Here is a 24,541-nt window from a genome sequence, read left to right as displayed (position 1 = left end):
TTATAACACAATATTTAATTACATTTTGTAGATTAGAAAAGGAAGTACATTTTTAAGTAGAAATATTTAATATTATATTTTTACAGTTGGTCTAAACTGATGACACTATAGCAGTCAATAAAACAGCAGTTTGGGTATCAATTTACAATAACGTGACCATGGAAAGGTATGTTCATTTTTTTTTTCTGAAAACTACAATTTTTCCTGAAAACAATAGTGAAGAAAAAATTCGTCGGCAACGAAAATCAAAGGAGTTACGATTTTTTGAAATCCTCTGAAAACTCTGTTTTTGACAGTACCTCTGGCAATTTTACTGAAATGATGACGTTAATCCTGTCAACGATGCCTGCCCGCTGCGCACTGCTTGCTATTTTAGAAAAAAAAAATTAACTCGAGCTTGCAAAAGTCGAATCCCAGATCACGTGATGCCCCTGATCCTTAACCCTCCAAGTGTTGTTCGACAAAATTTTGTCGGTTATTTTCCATTCTTAATGCAATAATGCCTGAAAGGCATAAATATAATACAATGATATACTTTCCCCCCAGTTTATATGCACCTGTGATAATAATACTTGGCTATAAATGCCCAACCCATGAAAAAAAAGTCCATTTTTCATGGTCACGGTATTGTAAATAAATACCGCAGTTTGTATACATTAAGGCAAAAAATATCAGTCTTCCAAGTGAGGTAGTTGGTTGTAAAATACATGACAGTCCTGTGGAAGGACACACTTTAAATCTTGTAGGTTCTTATATTTAGAACTATTTGATGGTAACTGGTTTAGAAACAGGTACTTTTTGATGGTTCAATGGTGGGAATGCTGTTACAAACATACCTTGCTTTGGTCGTCTAGGTAACTCTACATAACTTGATTTGAAATCTAACTTTGTTTCAATCTTCCCGTTAGGATTATATCTGATAGCTGCTATGTCATAAACCGTTGGGTCACCTTTACCTCGGCCAGGCCTGATAGATTGATAAATCAAAGTTTCTTTCTTTGAGAAGTCCATGAAATAATCATGGGTCAAGAATTTTGATTTATATGGAAAAGGTTTAACTCTGGCTTCTTGAGAAATTTGATGATACTGACTTGGGAGGTGTATTGATTTGCCTTTTAATGCAGTTTCGATTGTGCTGTGTACGGAGTCACACTCCATTTGGGTGTGTCCTTTTACTAAAAATTTCTGTTCTATTGAAACGCTTTTTTCAACTGCCAAATGCAGAAGAGCATTTGAAAACACTGCATTTTTTTTCCGATACGGGCATCCGTCAGACCATAAGATTACTGATTTAGGATCGTCATTTAAGATAGACTTCAGAGTGTCAATGACACAAGTGGCAAACACTGATGCTACAAGTTTAGCAGTTGTCTCATCAAACCAAAAGCACTGCACCTCCTTTGTGGAAAGATTGTACATAGTGAAGTTGTGAATATTTAACTTTATCTTGTAATATAAGGCACTGGCATTTACACTTGGGCAGAGCTTAACTACCTGAACATCTGAGCAGAAAATGTAGCATTGGTTCAATTTAGCTTTCTCCTTATCTGCATCCTTTTCTTCTCTAGCTTCAATTTTTAATTTAACATGCTCGTTGTAGTCCTCATCAGTAACGTTACCAACCTCATGACCCACACACACATCACACCTGTCCTTTTTAGGCTGATAAATGGCCAAATTCATTTGTTTGAAAAGGTTTTCAAAGAGAGTTCTGCTAATAACTGTAGATCCTTCTTCAAGACAACGGTCTTTGTATACTCTGTAGAGATGGGATAGTGTAGTAAATATAGGTTCAAGATAGAGGCGCGTCGTAGACGTTCGACAGTAGTAGGATGGCAACTTAGCCAGGCTCTGAAGGAAAGATTTTGCGAATTCTTTTGCTTGAGCTTTTTTAGGCTTTTGGGCAGAAGATGGACGTGTAACTGAAGCTTGAAGGGCCATGCCAGCAGACGTGTAGTTTTCTAGACTCTCATTACCACTGAATTTGTCACCAGATACCCAGTAACGAACTGTCCATTTTTTAATACCTAATGTTTGTAAGAACATTTTTTGACAGACCTGTCTCTTGATATCATCTATGCTTAAAAAGTATCTTAAGATATCACCTCTTCTGTTTGTATCTGCAGCACCTTCTACAACAGTGGTCCTCCGTTTGACAACGGTTTTTTCTACCATGTTCACTAGGTAAACTTTCCGCTGGTCCCAATTCATCCCTTTCCAGAAGTTTTCAAATATGGTGTTTTTCTCTGTTCTTGTGAAAAATCATGACAATGCCTGACTTTTGATTTTTTGCACATTGCTGACTGGCAGGGTGCCCCCATTTTTCGTTCTACCTTGTCCTGATGGTGAAATACCTTTCCTTCTTTTGTGCTCCTATACTCAACATAAGGTTTTCCACTCATTCTCAGCTGTTTATTTACATTTTTCTTCCAATTCTTAGAATTATTTTTCTTCCTTTTACATTCGGGAAGTATTGCTGCTTCCTCATCATTTTCAAGATTCTGATTTTCGGAATTTCACCTGCTGTAACATTTAACGTGTTGTCACTTCTCTCTATGTCCAAATTGTCATGTTCGTTTTCTACAGGGTTTTCTTCTGGGTCCAAATCAGATTCAAATAGATTTTCAAAGGTTACATCATTGTCAGAGTAAAGAATTTCTCCGTTGTCATTAATTTCAGTCACTTCTGTTAACTGATTATCAGAAATCATAACTTGTTGGTCACCATCAGTGTCGTTCCCTCCTTCTTTATTTTCTTGTAGGTTATTTGTCTGTATCTCCTCTTCTCGTTCCACTTGTTGGTTCTCCAAACAAAAAACTAAAAATAAGAAGAAAACTTGTTAGCTTTGCAATATTTTGTTAGTTGTAACTTAAGACATCATTATACTTCTGTGTTAGTCTCCTTATAAAACACTTCCGCAGAAACACCTGTTCCATCTAAAAATAAGTATAACACTTGGTACCAGTAAAGTTTACAATATTGCTGAGCTGTAGTGGAAGACATAATATACCTCTATCCTAGTTTTGATAATAAGTTGATTATGTGGCTGCATCAAACTGAAAAACAAGAAAGGGCCATCGGCAATGTCCTACCTACTAGATGTGATGTGTGTGATACTGATCGCTGCCGTTGGTGACCAGTGGGTTAAGTTGTAAAAATATTAGTGCATGCGATTATTGTTTTCAGCCTTTAATAAGACTTATTTCTCATACAACAGCTCAATTAATAATTGTTGCATTAGATACCAGTTATTTCAAAATAGACTGACAATATTGACTTAATTAGTTGACAATAGACTTACCTTCAGGTATATTATGTTCTAAACCAGCATAAGTATCATCGATTTCAATTTCCGCTTCACTTGTGTCGAATCAACTGGAGTGTCTGGGTCAAGAAGTGCCTGTATTATTTCATCTGTAGTTAGTAAATTTCGCCATATCATCAATCCTGAAACAATGAAGCAATTAAATACGGGAACACTTAATAATGTAAGTGTTTAGGTTGGTTGATAGCTGTAGGTTTTTTATATTTTTACAATAGACCTAACAGAACATAACGTAAAATTATGTTAAATTACTTAATTGAATAATATTCACAAGACCCTTTCCATTAGTGCAGTTTAACATTGCAAAAATAAACCAACATATAATTTGTAATACCGCCTAACTACAATTTATCATGTTGATTTTGTTCCAAATAATACCGCCTATCTACACACAGCTTAATCACTGGATTTATTTAACAATCCAAACACTAAATAAGTATAAATATTGTGTAACAGTAACTAATATAATATAATTATGCTAATAATGAAAATAAGTAGAAGTGTATAATTAACATGCACTTCAAATGTACAAAACGAGGTGTCTAAGACAGCTTACCTGTTGTATTCAGTGTTGTTTAGTGACGACTAATGCAGTTGGGCGGTATTTCAGGCAGAACTCTGATTGGCGGTATTGTTCCATATGGTATAACTGCCCTATCTAACGGAATTCTTTTAAAACTATGACCAAGAAAGAAGCCTATTCGCAGTACCTTTCTATTGGGACCAGTAACTCTATTTCCGAAAAATGTGTAGATAGGCGGTATTGTTTCTTCACCGACGATAAGTAACAACATAGGCTTAACACCAAGCTTACATCAACACCATCAATGCTTAGCTCTCTGAGCTAAAACATCAGAGATTACAAAATGTGGGTAAACTACAGTTTTGACTAATACAAGTCAACTTCAAAAACAAACTATACAACTAAGTAGGAGAAAACATAGCTTTCAAAACAATACCCCTCCGACGGTATCAATTTACATTAACATGACCATGGAAAGGTATGTTCATTTTTTTTCTGAAAACTACAATTTTTTCTGAAAACAATTTGAAAAAAATTCGTCGGCAACGAAAATCAAAGGAGCTACGATTTTTTTAAATCCTGTGAAAACTCCGTTTTTGACAGTTTCCTATAACTCCACGTCTGCTCAAATTCAGTATACCTAGCCAGATTTTAAAAACCGATTATCACACCAACAAAGAGAAATTATCGTACTTTCATATAAAATAATCGTACCAAACACATTTAATGAAAAAGTATGTTATGTTCGTATAATAAATTATGTTATAATTAACTTTTGGTTTGTTACTTGTATAAATTTGTCAAAAATCTTTCATGGTACGATAATAACTACCCATCGTGTATCTTACCGGCGCATACAATCAATGAAATTATCGTAATTCTACGTTACGGCAGGATAAAAACTCATTTTGTGGGGTATTTGGGTGAATACCTTTATAAGGCGAAATACCCAAACCTCAATGAGCGGATCCACCATTTCTGGGTTGCGGCTGCAAAACTGTACCCACCTGAACATTAAGGTAGTGATAAGTTACTGAAATGATGCTGACTAATACGTTAATCCTGTCAACGATGCCTGCCCGTTGACCCTGCTCCTTAACGTAATAATGTCCGAAAGACATCAATATAATACAATAATATACTTTCCCCCCAGTTCATATGCACCTGTGATAATAATACTTGGCTATAAATGCCCAACCCATGAAAAAAAGTCCATTTTCCATGGTCACGCTAATGTAAATAAATACCCCTCCGACTGCCATTCAATGGATATCTGTTGTTTATTTTGTTGTTTAACCCTCCAACCGCTACTATTGCACTGTGCAATATGTTTGTTTTTGTTAAATTGCCGTAAAACGGTTTATTTAATTCCGTAATGTTCATAGTACAACGTAGGAGAGATTTCTCTACGCACTGGCTCTATTTTGTAAGCCTTTTATTAGAATGAAAAATAACAGTCAGCTCATTTTGTCAGTTGTTGCTGCGCTGTACTTTGCTGTAGTTTTCGTCTAGGTTAGTTATCGTTCGGGCTAAACTAAAGGGTTGAAAGGGCAAGATAATACTCTCTGTCACTGCGATCCTGAGGATCTATTGTAACAACCCTGAAACCTAGACAATACAAGTCATCTTGAGTGATGCTCTTGATAAACCTCAATCCCTAGGAGCTAAAATTCCCACCTCTGCAGGTTCAGAAATGCCCTATGCAGGTGTCTCCACCTGATCAAAACGATTTCGTTATAGTCTGAAATAGTTTATATTAATTTATAAATAGTATCAATTAACCTACCTTAAAAAGAAATCTGCCCCAACGATCCTTTACATGAAATAACTAACATTATTCAATTCTTCTATGATTTCTAAGCATCTATATACAATTTTCTTTAAAAAAAAAAGCACTTTAGCTGATGAGGTAATATATGCTTAATATATGATCAAACACTCCAATAAATGACCAATTTTTATTTTTGTGCTAAGGCACATGTGGGTCTGACGATGTGTTCATTGAGCACGGCAGGCCTCACAAAAATAACAATTTGTCATTTATTGGAGTGTTTGATTAAGCATTTAGTTTCCAATAAGAAGAAACTGGTAAAATGTAAGAGGTAATATATGTTACCTCATCCAAAGTAATTTAATACCATTTAAATATCCGACAGGCATCCTCAAACTGGTGGTTATTGTCATTGTCTATGTCTTCTGCTTGTCATACAACTGCATTTTGCAAATAAGATGAGTGAATTAAATATATTTGCTACTTTGGGGACTTAAAAGATTTTTTATTAACCATTAGAAAAAAGCTTATCAGGATTAACTAATGTGTAACATATTTTTAAATTTTCTCAAACAACAGCCTTGTTTTGATTTTTACTCTTAGTGAAAATCATTACTTGGGATTGCATAGATTTTTTTTTATATTGTAGACTGATGTATAATTTAAGCTTATTTGCTTACAATATTTTTTTAATAATACTTACAAATATTGTACAGAATGAGTATTTTTTCTTTACAAAACATACATTTGTTTGTTGTGTATGGTGTTGTTTTTAACCACAATGTAATCAACATTTCACATATAATTAAACACACTGAACTCACTATCAATTTTTCTCTTTTGTTAAAAGACATGATTAAACTAAGTGTTACAGACACAAATGAACCGCACACTGAAAATTGCAGGAGTAGCGTTTGATCACCGTCAACAATAGTGTGGATACTGATACTGATAGGGATGAAGTAAAGCTAGGTCAGGCTATTGATGTTCATTTGGCACCAATAATTTACTTGTACTACAGATCAAGCCACCTAGCTCTAGCAGTGTGTTGCGCATATGTACGAGCCACCCTTCCTTCTCCTCTCTACTGCAGTTAGTACAATCATTGCCAAAAGTGTTTTCTCTAGCAGTTCTTTCAACAAATGAAATCCATTGTATTGTTCAGCGATGCTTGATCTGTGGAGCAGACTGTATTCACGGATCAGATTTTCCCTATCGACACCTCGTCCCGCGACGACCAGAGAACTCACGCTTCCGTAACTTTGGACCGCGGGTGTGCAGTGCGAGAGCCGTTCCTCAGCCCACCCGCTTCTGTGGAGGTCGAGTGCAGTGCGACGTGCCGGAACAGCCAAACCGCTGGCAACGAGTGAACGAACTGACCTCCTCGACAGGACTGAGAACAACGATAGAGGTTTTGGAGGCGGAGAAAGAGAACCAACAGTCTGAAGCTGCAGCTAAAAACGTGCGAATGCGCTGATTATGAAGGGAACAAACAGTGGACAGAAATAAAAAAAGGAGGAAGCCTAAAAATCTTGTACCGGTGCACAAAATAAACTTAGTAATCTCCCATCAAAAAATGCAAAACCCAACAAAAAATTGAATCCTTTTCTAAAAAGAAAAAAAAAACAAACTTTTCCAAATAACTCTCTAAAAACCGGCAAACAAATCGTGGCAAGCTCCAAAGAAATTAAAAAAACAACGTTCGGGGTTCAAATACATAAACCATTCGATGGTGACAGCCATGCCCGGCCACATACCATGCTGGCTCGTTAAAAAACTGATCGGGCCCCTACAACCGCAAGTGAACGGCTTCTGTGTGCCGGGCGCCCCGGTTTCTGGATGTCGTGAGTCCAGCTCGAAACGTCATCTGAGCCCCGGCCCTGCTGCGAGGTGCTGATCGCCGGCACTAACGACCTAGCAGTGGCGAGCAGCGGAATATTTACCTGCCATCTGGAGGTGTACATTGCTGCTGGATCCTCTCCAAACACCGAGTTCATCTACTCACCACACACTGCCGCAACGCCGCCACGATCTGGACCCCAACCCACCTGTCCACGATCTGGACCCAACCCACCCTGTCCCCCCACTATCAGACCGTGCTCGTGAATGCCTACATAGAGGAACTGGCTGTTAGACACAAACTTAGAGTGCTAAAACTTTAATGAACATCGGCCGTAGGTATTTCACGAGGAGGCACGGCCAACATCTATCCCTGGCGGGGCAAACGGTTACTGGCTGGGAAGATCGTGGCAGCGATGAGGACCAGCCACTCAAGGACCGGGGATGGGGAACGGCGCAGCCACGATTCCAGAGGAATCATTGTACAACGGCTGCAAAACCACCGACAACATTCCAACGCCCGCTGCCGCCAGAGGAGAGTCGGCGACCACCCCGTCAACGGCCAGCTGGCATACAAAAATGTCACCTACGCGGGACGCCGTAAGACGCCTGCCCCAGTCTTGACATTTTGCAGAGCAAAGGATGCTCTGCAAACTTAAAAGAAAATTCAGTTTTTTTAGGGAGCCCACTTTACAGCAAAAGGGGACTAAATTGACAGAGAACCCAAAAATCGGCAAAATCAGACAAATCAAAAATTACATGTTCAAGGTTCCCTAAGACTACTCCACCAAAAACGCTCAGTACGCAACCAACAAATTGGATGAAATTCAGCTGATGTGTGAGGAGGGGGTGGAGCTGAAATCAGACATTCTCGTTGTAACCGAGAACGGTTTTAACAACGAAAACCTTGAACTATGCAAAATTCCAAATTACAAATTGGCAGAAGCGTACTGTCGCCAGAACTCCAAAGGAGGTGGTGTAAGCAATTTTTCTGAGACAAAAATTTAGTTTTCACAAAATTCCAATCAAAGTACCGACCGCGAAAGATTTCGAAGTAGTTGGGATCAAAGTACAAACTAACAGGTCACATTAATTGTGATAGGGGATTTACAGGTCTCCCAGTGGAAATGAAGATCAGTTTTTTTCAAAATTCGAAGCGTTACTTCACTGACCTGAACTAAAACCATCAATACGATTATGTATTGATGGGAGATCTCAAACGTGGATGCGATGGACAGCAACCATCCATCCACCAAGGCGACTAGTCGATCTGCTGAGGTCATTTGGCCTTGACAGAGGGCTGTTGGTCAAAACTCCAACGAGAGTGACGGCCACAACACAGTCGGCTATTGATAATATCATTACGAACATTGAAAATGTCACAGTGTCGGTGGTCAACACAGCTATCTCGGACCACTATGGCCAAGAGGCTGTCATTAGTGGAAAAAACAATCGCGAGTGGAGAGCCAAAAACTATCAAAACAATAAGAGACACAAGGCCAGAAAATATCGCTCTCCTCAAGTCTTCCCTTTCAAAAGAAAAGTGGAATTTTCTAAATTTGTCACATCCCGTAGAGCAGCAGTTCCAAACTTTCAATGGAATGTTTGAGTTTCCACCTCAACACCTGTTGCCCTACAAAAACGGTTAAAGTTCGTCCAAAGAAGATAAAAAATACTTGGATCACACAAAGGTAATTCTGGTTTCGAGAGAAAAACTCAAGTTTTTCTCCGAAATAAACAAAAAGTCAGCCAATGAACAGGTCAAAATCATTTTTGAAAGTATAAAAAAATTTACAGAAAGTGTGATCCAAGCTGCAAAAGCGTATGATGTCGCAAAAATCAATTATTTCCTTCAAAAAACGTTTCCAAAACTGTATGGGGCATCATTAACAATAAACATCAAGAATTCAAGCAAATCACAGTCAAAAATGGGGACACACTTGTGAGTGAATGCTTCTAGGGTTGCCGACGAGGTTTAAACGGCTTCTGTGCGTCTGTTGCTTTGTGGACGGGGCCCTCTTCCATCAATGCCACAGGGGAACCCCACGCGTAGACAGAGTCCCAATAGCCTCAATGGCTCTGACTCCGTAGTTGAGGAAGAGCTTGATAGAATTTATTCAAGAACTCCCTGCCAAAAAATCAAATGATCTAGAACTGAGATCCATGTGGTTAATTAAAAAATGCTCAAGGCATATTGTAAAAACACTGACTCAATTAGTCAATTTGTCTTTTAACTCAGGAGTTTTTCCCTCACTCCACTCCTAAAAATTGCAAAAAGTGCATCCGATTTTCAAGAAAGAAAACCCCTGTTCAATAAATAACTATCGGCCCGTCTCATTTTTGCCTATTTTAAGCAAAATATTTTGAAAAAACTTTTTCTAGCGAGAATGCTTTACTTCTTAAATAAAAACAATCAGCTTTCTGAACACCAATTTGGATTCAGGAAAAATAAATCGACAATAGACGCAGTGGTGAGTCTGGTTGATATGGTTTGTAGAGGGGCTAGAACGTCAGGATCAACACATTAAGTGTGTTCCTTGACCTATCTAAAGCATTCGACTGCACGTTTTGACCCATGAAATACTGCTTGACAAACTACAATCTCATGGCATCAGGTGCCGCTCTTATGGCTTAAATCATTTGGTTAAGTCAGAGAGCTCAAGTGGTTCAGATCTCAAACCAATTTTCCAAACCAATGCAAAACTGAGCTATGGAGTTTTCCCCAGGGATCTATACTCAGCCCAATCCTGTTCTTGTTGTATGTCAACGACGTACATTCATCGCTGCTGCATGGCAAAATCGTGCAGTATGCTGGATGACCACGACTCTCTGTTTCAGAGATAACTCACAAGAAGGTTTGGAACTACAAACCTTTGTCGATATCAACAACTGTGTTCAATATTTCAACAAGCCTCAAACCTTCAAACAAATTCTTCTAAATCCAACGTGCTAAATTTCGCGCTGCGCCCAGTGGACTCCCAATGTGGGTCAGCTGTCATGTTGGCAGATTCCATATTGGAAGAAGTCTACTCCGCTAAATTCCTTGGAATACTCCTCGATCGAGGGTTGACATGGAACAACCACATTGACCATGTGTTCCTGTACCAAACTGTCCCTCAGGGAATATATGTTTTGAGGTCCTTGGGCCCGGTATTGCCCCAGTCAGGTATTGATTGCGGCATATTATGGCTAATTCACTCCCACCTTTCCTATGGGGTGGTGTTGTGGGGGCCCTGTGCAGGCAACAATTTTCCTGAGGGTGTTCAAATTACAAAAAAAAGCCCCCCCCCCCCCCCCCCCTACCCCCCCCCCCCCCCCCCCCCTCCCCCCCCCCCCACCCCCCCCCCCCCCGGAATCGTATTATCGCAAAGTTGAATTTCAGAGAGGTCGTGCAAGGACAGGCATTCAAAAATTTTGAAACTGTTGACTTTCGCCCAGTCTCTACATTTTAGAATAACATCTTAGTTCTGTTTGTCTAAATATGTGCCCTTACCAGGGGACGTCTGACATACACGGGTATGAGACTAGAGGCAGAGATAACTACCGAACTGGAAGACACCGAACGGTAAGTTTATGAGCACTTGCCTTCGCAGGCAGGTGTTCAATTCATCAACAGATTGCCAAATTCTATGAAAAACGCCCAAACGCCCAAGGCGTCAAAAACTCGTCTTAAGCGTTTTTCTAGTGTCAAAGGCATTCTACAGCGTTGACGAGTTTCATGGCGTTTAACTGGGGAGAAAACCGCCCAATTCGATAACTGACTCCAGCGCTGTAAGTGGGTTGAAATTGGGCGAAGGATGAAAGAGACTGGAATGTATGAAAAAATTATGTAAGTTTGAATGTGGTAGTTGTGTGGTATGAGAGTTTAAAAGTTAGAAATAATTATGACGTTTGCCATACAATGTGAAGAAATTGTTGCGAGCAATAAAATATTTGATTTGATTTGTATTTGGCCTAGTTACGAGAAGGGTCTGTGGGAGGTAAGTGACAGTTTTTTAGACCTACCCCTCACCAGGTTTCATGCTGTCTGGCTCGGGGCTAGTTACCTCCCTCTTATAAGACTTTTAAGTACATCATTGGGACACTAGTGTCTTTACTTTCTATAGCTACAATACCAATTTATCACAGTGAACTTATTTAAAATAGTGTGAGAAACTTAATCTCAACAAAGCTTATATTTACAAGCTTTGAGCAGTTTTTGAGCTTTGGTAATTGGTCGGCTACAAATCAGAAGAACTGAATGAATATTCTCTGCATAGTCCATTGGTTACTGAGTGGTGTGGCGTAACGAAAAGTTGTGTCATTATACTGTACTTCGTTGAAGAGGGTTGTTGAATCGTTACAGTCAATTCGACCACGAACACAACCAATGACTAATGTTATCTGTTAATGTTAAAAGAACTTCCTGATCCCTGAACTTCAGAAAAATCATTTTGTGTCCAGTAGGATGTGGTTCCAGTGGGATCAAGCAAGTCATCTCGCGTTTTGGGGACATTGCATGACAAGCTCGCTCTACAGACCTTATTATTTTTATTTTTTACTATTGGAATTCCTTAAAGCAAGAGTGGAGAAAAAAACTCACACACAGGTCAAACTGATAAGCCATAGGCTAAGAAATCACCTAGCTGCAAGACTGGAAGAATGTTTGGTCAAAGAAGGAAATCATTTAAATGACAATATCTTTATATCAAATGGATGAAATCGGTAATTCTAGTGTTATTTTTATTGATTTTCATGAACCCCTCTGTAATAAGCAACACAACATTTTGTATAGCTTGTAATTTTTGTTTTATAACAATCAGTTATTTTTGATGCACACTGTATTACCATAAACTTATTAAATGGGTCAACTTTGTTCAGATGAAAGATACATCTAAAATTATCTTTTTCAAAGCAGCATTATGCATCTCCAGAAAGTGAAATGTTTTCTAGTTGTTTGTGGTATAAATATTTTCTTTCATATGAGCAAATGAAAAGTTACTAAACGTTTGCTGATACAACATGCCTATTTTTGTCTCATCTTTCACAGCAAATTATAAAAATAGTAGTATAGGAACTCTTGAAACCACTAAGAATAGTTATAAGGACACATACAAATTTATTTTCTAGAAGTTTTTTCCTTTTAAACTTAAAACAGAATTTTAAAGGTTTTTTCTCTTTATTTTTACCGTTTTTTTTTTTTTTTTTTTTAATATAACTATATTTTTTTATCTTACTTTATCCCATGACCTTGTGTTGTGCCATTTGAAAGACATCGGAATGTAAAACTACAAGCTTTGTACTTAATTTGGTTTTTTTTCTTACCAACCTGCTATATCTAGTATATCTAAGTTGATATTTAGCCGCACCGACATGTCTCCTCTAACTTGATATCTTTTGCATCTATATCGGATTTTATTTGGCTATCATTTCTACCTTTGTCTTCCTTTAGGATTTCTTATTGTAAGGTGTTCTAGTCTGCTTCCTCTCCTCTTCTGAGTACGTGTCCAGTCAACCTAGTTCTTCTTCACGCCTACCTGGGTAAAGATCTCGGACTTCCCTGTTCTTAATTGTCCATTTATTGTGTTCATATGTTAGTCTATATACTTTCTGCAGTACTTTATTACCAAAGAGTATTAGTTTTTGTTTCTTTTCCTTCTTTAATTTCCTAGTTTCAGATCCATAAACTGAAAATGTGTAAACTATTTTTTATAGTCTCATTTAGTATTGTGTTACAATGATTTTGAAGACATTATTTTTTTACAGTCATTAGACATCTGTTAACAAGGTTTAGTCTTTAGTTTAGTTTAGATTTTTCGTATTATGGTTATTCTGTATTGTTATTTGATATGATTACCAATTTATATAATTTTGTTATAAATTATATTAACATTGAGGTTTTTTAAAATTACAATGTAGGCCTACACATAGTGCATTACCACTGGAAAAACAAAATTTAATTGATTTTTGTTTCATTTATTGTTTTAGAATAGTAAGATGTATGAAAATTTTAACACTGGAGAATTCAAGAAGTCAGAGGAAGATGATGATTCGGACACTTGGTCGTACTCTTATCCTTCCTACTCAAGATTTACATTTACTGGCAAAACTAAAAGGTAATAAAGTTTTGATATTGTTACAGTCTTTATATTATAAGTATAATGTTCCCAAAGACATTAAGGACTGGTTCAGGGCTTGGAAAAGAGGCCAAAAGTTAACTGAAGATCAATTATTAAAAGTAAAGGATCTATATAAATCATTCCACTTGCTGTTATACCAAATCTAAACCACTGAGATTAGTTAATATCTATAACATTATAGTGATAATTTTGTAATACAAAATATCATTTTTAGTCTACAAATATTGGTTGAGTAGCTCATCAGAGTGTGAAGTACTATGTACACCAATATTGAAATTCAGGAACAAGAAACAAGCACATTAGCATTGGAATATGAAAGTAAAAACTTGCCTCAGATTAAGAAATATGGAGTGCCAGCCTGTAATATAACTGAAAATGCCTGGAATAACTCAGACTTGAATTTTTCATGAACAAGTTCATTACCAGAAGTTATAGTGAGATATTAATCCCCAGTATTAGATACTGAAATATTGTTTAGCCTAAGTGTCACAGGTAAAATACCATAAAAAATATTGTTTAATTTTTAGTGATAAAAAATTGTTGTGTAGTTGTAGTTTATTGAAGGGCTATTTCCATTGAACTCTGAATGTAATTGGCTCCCGTCCTGATCTTGCGAATATAAAGATAAAATTATTTTTCAAGCCTCTATTAAAAAAATAATTGAAACCTTTTAGTGCCGACATTTTTTAAGGTTACTTTGCAAAAAGTGCCAAGGTATATGCCCTGTGCTGTATCAAAAAGAAACAGGCCAATCTTTACTTTTTACCGCCGGCGACATTAAATGTTATGACTTTGTTAATTTTGGACTAAAACACTTTAATTTCTTTAATAAAAATATACTTTAAACTAATTAGGAACCTATTTCATTGTAGATGCATTAAACAAATTATATATTAGTAATAAATAATAACTTACATTGAATTTTGTTTATTTTGCTCCAATAAATGCATAGTTAAAAAATTCCTCACACAGTAGATGGTGTTGTAAATCTCACTTAGAGGTATTATTATAGTGGATAACTGTAAAAATTGAATGAACTAACTTGAAAAATAAACTTGTTATACTCGTTTATATTAAAAAAGTTGAGTGGCAATATTCCATAATTTAGTATAATTCATAAACAAACTACATATACACATATAAAAAAGTCTTCTATACAAAAATTAAACATTTAGGCCTATTAAAAACAAGAATATGAAAAACATTTTGCACAGTGTACATTGAAAACAGATGTTTTTGGTAGTTTTGTAAAGTTTTGCTTCACTCAACATTTCAAACAAAACATAACTCTTGTCCTCCTATTTTAACAGTGTTCTCACTTATTGGTGATCTATTTCGCTTCATTTACTTAATTTATTTTAAAGAATTGAATGAACACCGTTTGGTAAATAAAAGTACATAACCACCCAATAACTAAGACAGGCAACAGATGAAAGTTGACTGAGTCATAATGCCGCGAAGCAGTATAGAGCTGACATTAAATGCCACTTAGTACTTAGTTTAAAAACATTACACAAAGCGTTTTTCAGAAAGATTATTTTATAATGTATACAAAAACAAGAATACTGCCAATATTAGATTGCATTTTTGTTTTTGGGGATTTATTTTATAGACGTTCGGTTAAACAGATGCTGCATTCTTCTTGCACATCTTACCAACGTCTGTAAAAGTGGACTTTGGTTTATTTGCTAATTTTTAAGCCTTCCATTAAAATGGATGTTGGCACTGAAAGGGTTTAGAAGAGAACAGACCGTTCTCAATAGGAATACTGTGCTCTATAAATTAAACCAACCAATGTTCACAAATCATATCTTTAAATGTTAAAAAAGCTCTTTAAGAAAAAGACAATTTCAGATATTTTTCTCTGTTTTAATTTTAAACGCCTGAAATTACATCAATCTCATATCTCTTAGTGATATTGTATTGATATTTTTTCGTATTAATTCCAGTGTTGAATGAAATGAAAAATGTCTTTATTAGAGGCGAAGTTAGGACTATAAAGTCCTCTCTACCACTTAACCTCAATGTGTAGTTTTAGTGACAACACTTTTGCTGTCATGCAACCAAAAGGCCAATTCCTATCAAATAAGTAAAAACTTTATTCAAATATTATTAACGTATGAGACAGGGTAAAATAATATATATGTAATTTGTTGAATTCCTTTTAATTTATTTTATTAAAATTAATTTTTATTTGTGTTGTTTCAGCCGCCTTGGAAGAAATCACAACAAACCCAATAGACCAGTATTAAGCAAAGATGAAAATAAAGCTAAGGAAGAAATCAGCTCAAACTTTTGTTCTGTGAACTCGGAATACAATTCTCATGTAGGAGAGTCATCAAGTAATCAGCCTCCTAAAACACCTGGAATAAGTTGGTTGAGAGGAGATACGTTTCCTTCACAAAATGCTTTTACACCTGGCTCTAATATGTTTAAGTATTCAAGCAGTATTCGTGATAATCACACTAGTGTAAATGATAGTGGAGTTGATGTCTCCTCACAGTCAAACTTTTTTCTAAACTTGAAAAATGATCCAACTCAAAGTTCTAGCTGTAAGCGAAATCTCGCATTTAACAATACACCTTTTAAGTCAGAAGAAAATCGTGGAAATACTTTGAAAGAACCAAATCGATTGCTTACTAAGTCATCTATTCCTAAACCAGTTTTTTCTCAAAGCCCAAAACATGAGAACAAAGAGAATACTTCTGATGAAAAGAGAAGTGAATATAACATTAAGAAGGAAGTGTCCCCTTTTGATCCTTCTTGGAACCAGTTGAAGAGAATTTGTGATGCTGGTATTTCAACTCTTCCTTTGATGACAAAATCTTCGGAGACTGGTTCAATGAATGTTGGAGTGATAAGTTTCCCTGAAAAAAGTACAAGTGATTCTCTAAGATCTAATATATTTCCTTATAAGTTTTATGAACGAACTAATGAACTAAAGAAGGAGGAAGATGATTCGTCAAATACACCTTTAGATCTTAGCTCTGGAGAAAATTTAATACATAGAAATACTGGCAACATAAGTCATGGATATGATCAAATAGTAGAAGCTGTAGATACATCAAAAGCCACATCTGATTCTTTGTCTAACAGTCAAGAACAGCCAAACAATGTAGTAAACAATTGTTCAGATAAGGATGATACAACCAAGAAAAGAGACACTGTAAATAGTATTTTCCCCAAATTTTTAGTTCCTCCTCATAAAATAGCAGTTAAAGATTCCTGTAGCAATTATAATATAGCAAGTAGCTCAACTTCTGGTGTAGAAACAGTTACAAAACCGCCTACTTTTGAGTTGCTCCGTCCCTTAAACAACCAAACACCAGTGGTTTCAAGTTCTTTACCTCAGCTTTGCTCTCAACAATCGAAGACAACATCTAGCCTTCAGTTGTCTCAATGCTCAAAAAGTACCAGTCAAAATGACAACATCCCACGGTTTACTATTCCAGATGTTGTTTCCACAGATAAGAGTGGACTTAATACTGTTAAAACTAAAACATCTCCTCTCAGTTTAGTTTCAAAAGAAGATCCTTTGCCAAGCTTATCTATCAGCAGTTTTTCTTCAATTAATAAGTTTCCTTCTGAAAGGGTATCTTCAGTAGAATCTGGGATTAATGATCAAAAAATTAATTCAAACCAAAATCAGATGATTTCCAAGCACACTGAACAAGTCAATCAGGTAAACACAGTTCCATTGAAGCAACTTGGAAATACTATGTCTTCCAATTCATTAGTTAATTCACATAATTTATCAAGTAAGGTACCAAATGCAAATATTCAAACTGCAAATCTAGGCCAATGTGTAGTTGATGGATGTGTTATACCTAAAATAGAGAATAAAATACAGCATTCTGTAATGTATGATCCACTTGCAAAATCACTTTCAAATATGCAGAAGCAAACTGTTCCTGTTTCAACGCAAGCAAGTTTAGTTGATTCATCCACAGATAAGAAACATAGCCCTTCAAGTGATGAAAGAAATTCAGTGCATCTTGTCAATGAGCTACAGATTAAACCAGTTTTGTGTAGTAGGAAGCAATCAGAAGAATCTAAAGAAGTACAATCATCATCGTTAGGTCATTACCTTAATCCCAATCAACAAAGTGGAAATGTTAGGGAACTGTCGAAGTCACCTGAAAATTGTCTTTATGAGCAAATTCAACAACTTAACTTTAATTCTGATAGTCACATTCCAAAAAATGAAGCAATGTTGAAACAGAGTCCGCCGTCACAACCTCATTGTCAAGAGCAGAGTATAGAGCCACCTGAGAATTCTTTGAGAAAATCACCTGATCAACAAAAACAAAGTGTGCCAGAAATCAGAGATCCCATATCTCTTCAACAGGCTGGTAGTACATTTAAACTGCCCGATTTCAAGCAGAAAACGTACCTAGCTCCTCAACATGATCGTCGGATTGCAAGTAATACAAATGATTTTCCACACTTGAAACCAGAAATTCCACAGCAGATAAACAGACCAAATATTTCCACTATGAAAAAGCCCCAAAATAGTTTCAAAATGTCTGCTCCCCGTGGCCTTCTATCCCGAGCCAATGCAGAGCTGTGTGTCAACAATAAATCTTATACGATACTGAGCATGCTTGGTAGAGGAGGATCCAGTGAAGTTTACCAGGTACATTAAAATAGTGTTAAAATCTTATTAACATAATAAATCTTAATTTCTCATATGCCCTTTCACTGCCAATACTTGGTTTTCTGGATGTCACAAGCAGTGCAGTCACAAAGTGACAGTTTATATTGTATGTTCAGTATTTGGCTTATGAAAAGCGAAATATCTTCCTTATTTATCAACAAAATTTCTTAAATCTGGCATTGTGTTGGATATATAATTAAATGATCTAAATAGAATATAATATGAAGTTTTTAAGTTAACTACGTTAAAAGTTGTAAAACAGTTTGTAGAGAATTATTATACTTTCTGTAATCAGGTCTTTGAGTTATCAAGCTATTCACCAAATTTCAGCTTATTACAACCTGCTGATTTCAAATTTAAAAGTTAAGTTAAAAAATAGCTGCTGTTTGGGTAATTATGAGTTTTAAGAAATTTTAATATGATATTTTTGTTTTTCTTTGGTTTAGCAATAATAGATTTATTTTTCCGTCACTCTTGTCACATACAAAGCAACGTAATTGAGCTCCTTCTACTTCTATGATAGTACTTTTTCACAAATGCACCACGATTTTAAAAACAATAAATTTCTTAAATAATAATACACTTATTATACGCATAACCGTTCACGCTACTATGTATTCAAACAAACGTTCGGAGTATAAGACAGCTGATGCGCAGTAAAAGATCGCTGTAGACATTACGGACTATCTCACTCGCACCCGCTTGTATGTATATCTCTCGCGCTCGCACCTAGAGTAACTTTTGAGGTGCCTGGCTGCATGAAGGAACCATAGAAGGTGTCTGGGAACTGAGAAAACATCTTTTTATAGTTCCCCTAATAACATATATAAATTTCAGGTTTTATAATACAGTATATAAATTTCAGGTTTTATAATATGACGAAAGTACTATTTTTATTAATCGTACTTTAGGGGTGCCTGGCAGGGGGTTGGAACTTTACTAAGTGTCCGGCATCGCACATGCAGCTTTCTATCGTTGTTTAATGTTGAAATGTATAAAAAACTGAGCTTTACACTATTACGAATTTAAACTGTGATTTCACTCACCTTTACTACCTGTTACCTGCCAAAGCCACCGCGACCCAGGCTCCATACTCAAGGTATGTTTATACCTGTATAGTACTCGTATACTGACAAATTGTCAGCTTTTATGAAATAATGAATGCCTGGGCTCTTGCTCTAAAATGTTATTGTCAATTGAGAAGCATCAGCTGTTTTGATATGTTTGTTAAAATGATAAGTGGTATATATTTGATACACTTTCATTTTATAAAGAAGGGAAGCATGAGAACATTTAGAATTACATTTACATCAGATTAATTGGAATAACATTTTTAAGAGTAATGCGAATGTTATAGAACATTATTATTTAATTTATTATATTTGGTGACAAGATATTTCTGTAAGGTAAAAAAGATTGTAGATAATTTAAAAATAAAACCATTTTAACAGATCACCATCCTGAGATAAAAAATTAGATGAATTTTTAAGAGTTACAATACTAGTACAGTAGAGTGTCAATTATCCAAACAATTGGTGCAAGGGGGTTTTCGGATAATCAAACATCACTGTAAAAAAGTCTAGTTTTTCTTAGGGTGAGGGAATACGTGGGATAGTAAAAAAAACAAGTTTTTGGACTAGAACACACAATAGCACCTTTTAATATCACATAAAAGTATAAAATATTATGTGAAGGTAACACATAAAGTAGAGATTGCACATACAGTAAATACAATTGTAGCTCAGTGACTTCAATATCGTACAAACAGTAAAAATTTACAGTAAAAAATTTATCTGTCGCCTCCTGGTAAAGGCAACCACGGCAGCCTTGGTGGGGTTGACGGTGAGGCCAACCTTATCACACCAGTTTCCCATCATGTTCAGAGCAGCATTGGTCAGTTCCGTGATTGTTGTGTTGAACTTGCCACTCACAAGAATCATAATATCATCTGCGTACCCTTGTGCAAAGACACCGCTGCTATTCAAAGAATTTAGCAGGTCATCCACAACCAGGTTCCACAGAAGAGGAGAGAGGACGCCGCCTTGCGGACAGCCCCTCGTAGCCTTTGCACTAACACTTGCTCCCATAAGGGTTGTAACGACAACCCTGTCCGTGAGCAAGGCCCCTATCCAGTCACACACCTGACCATCAACGCCACGTCCCGAGATCGCATTGATAATCGCCTGATTGGCTGTATTATCAAAGGCACCTTCAATGTCTAAAAAGACTCCTATGGCTACCTCTTTTGCCGCCAGCGTCTTCTCAATCCTGCATACCAATTGATGCAGGGCCGAGTCGCATGACTTTCCTGGAGTGTAGGCATGCTGGTTCGGATGCAAAGGTCGCTCCAGAAGAGCTCCCTCCCAAACAAACCTGGCAACCATTTTCTCCATGGTTTTGAGAAGGATGGAGGACAGGTATATCGGCCTGAAGGACTTCGGCCGATCCATGCCCGCCCTCCCCTGCTTCGGTATGAACACCACTCTGGACACTCTCCAGGATAGTGGGATGTACCTGAGAGCCACGGAGGCTCTGAACAGTCTGCACAGCCGTGGAAGGAGAATGTCCAATCCCCGCTGCAAGTAAACCGGTCTAACCCCGTCGCCCCCAGGAGCCTTGTAAGGACTGAATGAGTTAATAGCCCACTCAATCCTACTGAAGGTAACAATACGGTGCGCCAGACTCCACTGCAAATGGTTGGCGCGACCCGCATGTCTCCCCTCACTTTCGGGTGGCTGTTCACCCTCATGAACAATACAGTCCGGGAAGTGTGTTCCCATCATAACTTTCAGAACTCCTTCCGGCTCAGTAATGTAAACACCTTGATCGTCCTTGAGACTACCAAGCGGCGAGATGGGATTCTTTGCCAATAGCTTTTGCAGCCTTGCACAGCCCTGTACACTGTCAATATCGGTGCAGAGCTTCTTCCAGGCTAACCTCTTAGCCGTACGAACCTTGCGGCTGTACAGTGCAAGAGCCTCATGGTAGGTGTCCCAAGTGCCCCAAGTTTTGGCTCTCCTGAATAGAGCCCTGACCCTCTTCCTCAAAGAGGCCAGTTCAGAGCTCCACCAGGCTACCTTTGATCTGTTTTTGTTGATAACCGGGCAGCTGAGATCGAAGGAGCCGACAATCGCAGAAGTTAGACCGTCGGCAGATTCCTCAAGCTGCGCCGCGCTGTGAATCCGTTTCCCATTAGTGGAATCAGAATCCAGCCGTGCCCTGAGGTTTTCCTTGTATGATACCCAGTTTGTGTTCCTCGGATTCCTATACTGAACTTTTTCCAGAATCTGTTCACCGATCTTGAAACAGATGTGAGCATGATCAGAGAGGGAAGGCTCGTCAGACACATGCCAGCCATGCATCCGACCAGCCATACCCTCCGACATCATGGTCACATCTAGCACCTCCCTTCTTGTCCTCGTGCGAAACGTGGGCACATTTCCCACATTTGCAATCATTAGAGTACGGGACATTATATATTCTAGAAGTAGCTTACCTCTGTTATTGGTGTTGGTGCTGCCCCACGCCTTGTTGTGCGAGTTGGCGTCGCATCCCACCACCAGTTCCGCTCCACTCCTCCCAACATGGTCCACCAAGGCAGCCAGTTCCCTGGAGGGCGTGGACTCCGCATCATCATACGGTAGATATGATGATGCAACTAGCAGGGCTCGTCCAGTGCCAGCCACCATCAGCCTGACTGTGGCGAGATCTCTGCAACAAAATTCCAGAACAGGAATGCTGTCCACCTTGTTGCTTACAACAATACATGTCCTGGCATTTTCAACCTGGGCACTAACTATTTTCACCCCTGTCATTGAAACCCCTGATATTTTTCCCTTGCTGATCCAAGGTTCCTGTATCAGAGCCACGTGGAAATCTTCCGACAGGAAGCGTCTTCAGAATACAGCCGAGGCAGCCTTATTGTGCTGCAGGTTGATCTGAAGAACCTTGATCCCCATGATCAGCCGCCCCACCCCGCGCCCTCAGCCGGACCTGCTCCACACCAATGAACACCCTCCAGCCCCTCCCCTTAAGAGTGGCTGAAGATTGTTCATCCATTAAAATTACAAGAGTTCTGGAATCTCCCGTGTGGACATCTCCAACAACCCTCCAGTCCGACACAGAGATCCCAGCATTCGGTTTGTTTATGGCTTTGAGAATGGTCGAGGAGTCCTTCTTGGCCATGGGACCATCAACCCTTAGGAAGACCTTGGTAGATCTTATGAGGTCTTTGTAGTCCCCACAGATCACCCCTATTCCCCCAGGGCCACCGATCCCCAGCCCCGGAGCCAGACCCCGCAGCCAATCCCTGGTCTCGTCACTGCCACATAGCATGACGAGAGCCCCCCTTTCCGGGAAACACCTCTTGAACTGCAGGCACACACCCTCTGCTGAGAGTACCTCGTCGAGAATGCGCCCCCGAAGCTCCATAGCCTCCTCCTCTGAGAGGCGCCTCTCAGGAAAGTTCGCAGGGACCAAGACTAGCTTATGTCCCGTCAGAACCTCCCTGAATGTTTCTCCCAATCCCTCCTCCGTTGAGGGATTGGTACTCGTCGCATGCGCTGCTTGCTCAGGAGGTGCGGTCGGGCGCCTCTTCGGCAGGGGTTTTTCCGCTGAAGAACCGCCCGAGCGCCCTCTTTTCCCACTAGGAGTAGAGACCGCACCTGCAGTTGCCTCCGGTGCTGCCTCCCTCTGCTTCCTCAACTTCCTTCTTTCATTGGCCGACATCTTGCCCATATGCCTCCTCCATTGACTGTCCGGAAGCCAGGTGCCGTCGGCCTTCTTCTGCTCCATCGCCCAACGCTTGCGCAGTTTAAAGGGGAGCTTAAGGTTGTAGTCCATTACACATGCTCCAGTGTCTGTGTCCATGGACTCAACCCTTCCGCTAGCATCATCGAGTACTACATCGTCGTCGATGGTGGTAGCGCTAGAAGAACAGGCAGATACATCCAAGGCCTGGGTGCCGGATGCAACTGCCCGTTGCAGTTCCTCCAGATCTAAATCTGTTGGTGTTTTTGTTGAAAGAATCCATAAAAGGTCCCACGAGTACCGAGGAAATAACGGTCCACCCAGCCAGAGCCCCGCATGACCAGGTAAGGCTATTTACACTTGGGGGGGCGCCCAACCCCCAAGGGCTCCGTTTACGACGCACAACCCCTGCGCCATGCATCCCTTAGGCATGGGTCGCCTCACACCGTAGGATTGGGGTGCCCTCAGTAAAAAACAAGTTTTTGTGTGTGGTGCGATTCCAGGTGGACCCGGACTGGCACCACTACTGCGCGGAGTGCACAATCGAGGCACTACTCTAGATCCTGAGGTTTTGTTGACAGCAGGGCCACCTCACGCAGGACGCTAAATAGCGTTTATCCGAGCCCAACCATTGGTTAGATGGTTGGATTCGGATCCCCCTTCGGTCTTGAGCGACACCTTGGCGGTGCCGCCCCTGGAGAGGTACTTTCCCAGTTCATTTGGGATTCACCCGAACTAAGGTCAGCCCGTCTCGTAGACCCCATCGACGCTCTACTGTACTCCCTTATTTTCGTAGGATCGTTTCAATTCTTTATTGTCTTCTACAGTCTTTGTTGGTACATGCAATAATGAAAATAACATATGATAATGATAATATGATAATGTCTATAGGTACTGGACCCCAGGAGCTCAAAGTTGATGGCAGTCAAGTGTGTGGACCTGTCTATGGTGGATCGCACTATTGCTGATGGTTACCTAAATGAGATAGATCTTCTCTCTAAACTTCAGGGCTGTGCCAGTGTTATAAGGATGTTTGACTAGTATGTTAATTTTTAATCATATACAGTAGCTACATTCTATCCATAACATTGTATACTAGTTGTGGAAAAGTACTGAAGATTCTTTATTCCAGAAACCATTTATTTGTGTCCACTAAACGAAAGTGCAGGTTTACATTGAAAAGTGTGTACATTTTTCAGGGTTGAGAGGATAACCAAGGGTGGCCTTAAAGTTTTTCTGTCATCCCTAATTAATACAGAAATTTCAAAATTTCATTAAAACTCACTAATGGATTAAGGAAGATACAGTAACTTATAATTTTAATGTGGAGCCCAGTTTAAAAATCTCTTGTCGTCTTAGACAAATTCACCAAAATTACTTGAAACGTCTGGAATTATCATAAAAATTGAAAAATAAAATAATTAACAGTGAGGAACTTATTAATTCAAAATTAAAACAAAAAATAAAAATGGAAAGGCAATCGTGGACTGACTGACAGAAGTGACTACTTCTTATAACGGAATGTGAATATATATCTTGAAACAGTATGTTTCCTAAT

At 38.6% G+C, this 24,541-nt stretch overlaps 1 protein-coding gene across 1 annotated transcript in view; it reads left to right on the top strand.

Annotated features, from left to right (window-relative positions):
- LOC124360272 (serine/threonine-protein kinase BCK1/SLK1/SSP31) overlaps nucleotides 1-24,541 on the top strand; it is a 34,939-nt gene that overhangs the window by 966 nt on the left and 9,432 nt on the right. Inside the window, exons 2-4 of the mRNA XM_046813729.1 lie at nucleotides 13,426-13,553; nucleotides 15,786-18,213; nucleotides 23,875-24,023. Coding sequence (XP_046669685.1) covers nucleotides 13,435-13,553; nucleotides 15,786-18,213; nucleotides 23,875-24,023 — 2,696 coding nt within the window. The 5' untranslated portion in view covers nucleotides 13,426-13,434. The remainder of the gene's footprint in view (nucleotides 1-13,425; nucleotides 13,554-15,785; nucleotides 18,214-23,874; nucleotides 24,024-24,541) is intronic.

The sequence above is a fragment of the Homalodisca vitripennis genome, chromosome 4 (genome assembly GCF_021130785.1).
Source record: "Homalodisca vitripennis isolate AUS2020 chromosome 4, UT_GWSS_2.1, whole genome shotgun sequence".
In the NCBI taxonomy this organism is placed as follows: domain Eukaryota; kingdom Metazoa; phylum Arthropoda; class Insecta; order Hemiptera; family Cicadellidae; genus Homalodisca; species Homalodisca vitripennis.
Note: the sequence above shows the minus strand (reverse complement) of the source record. Positions and strands in the feature narration are given on the sequence as shown.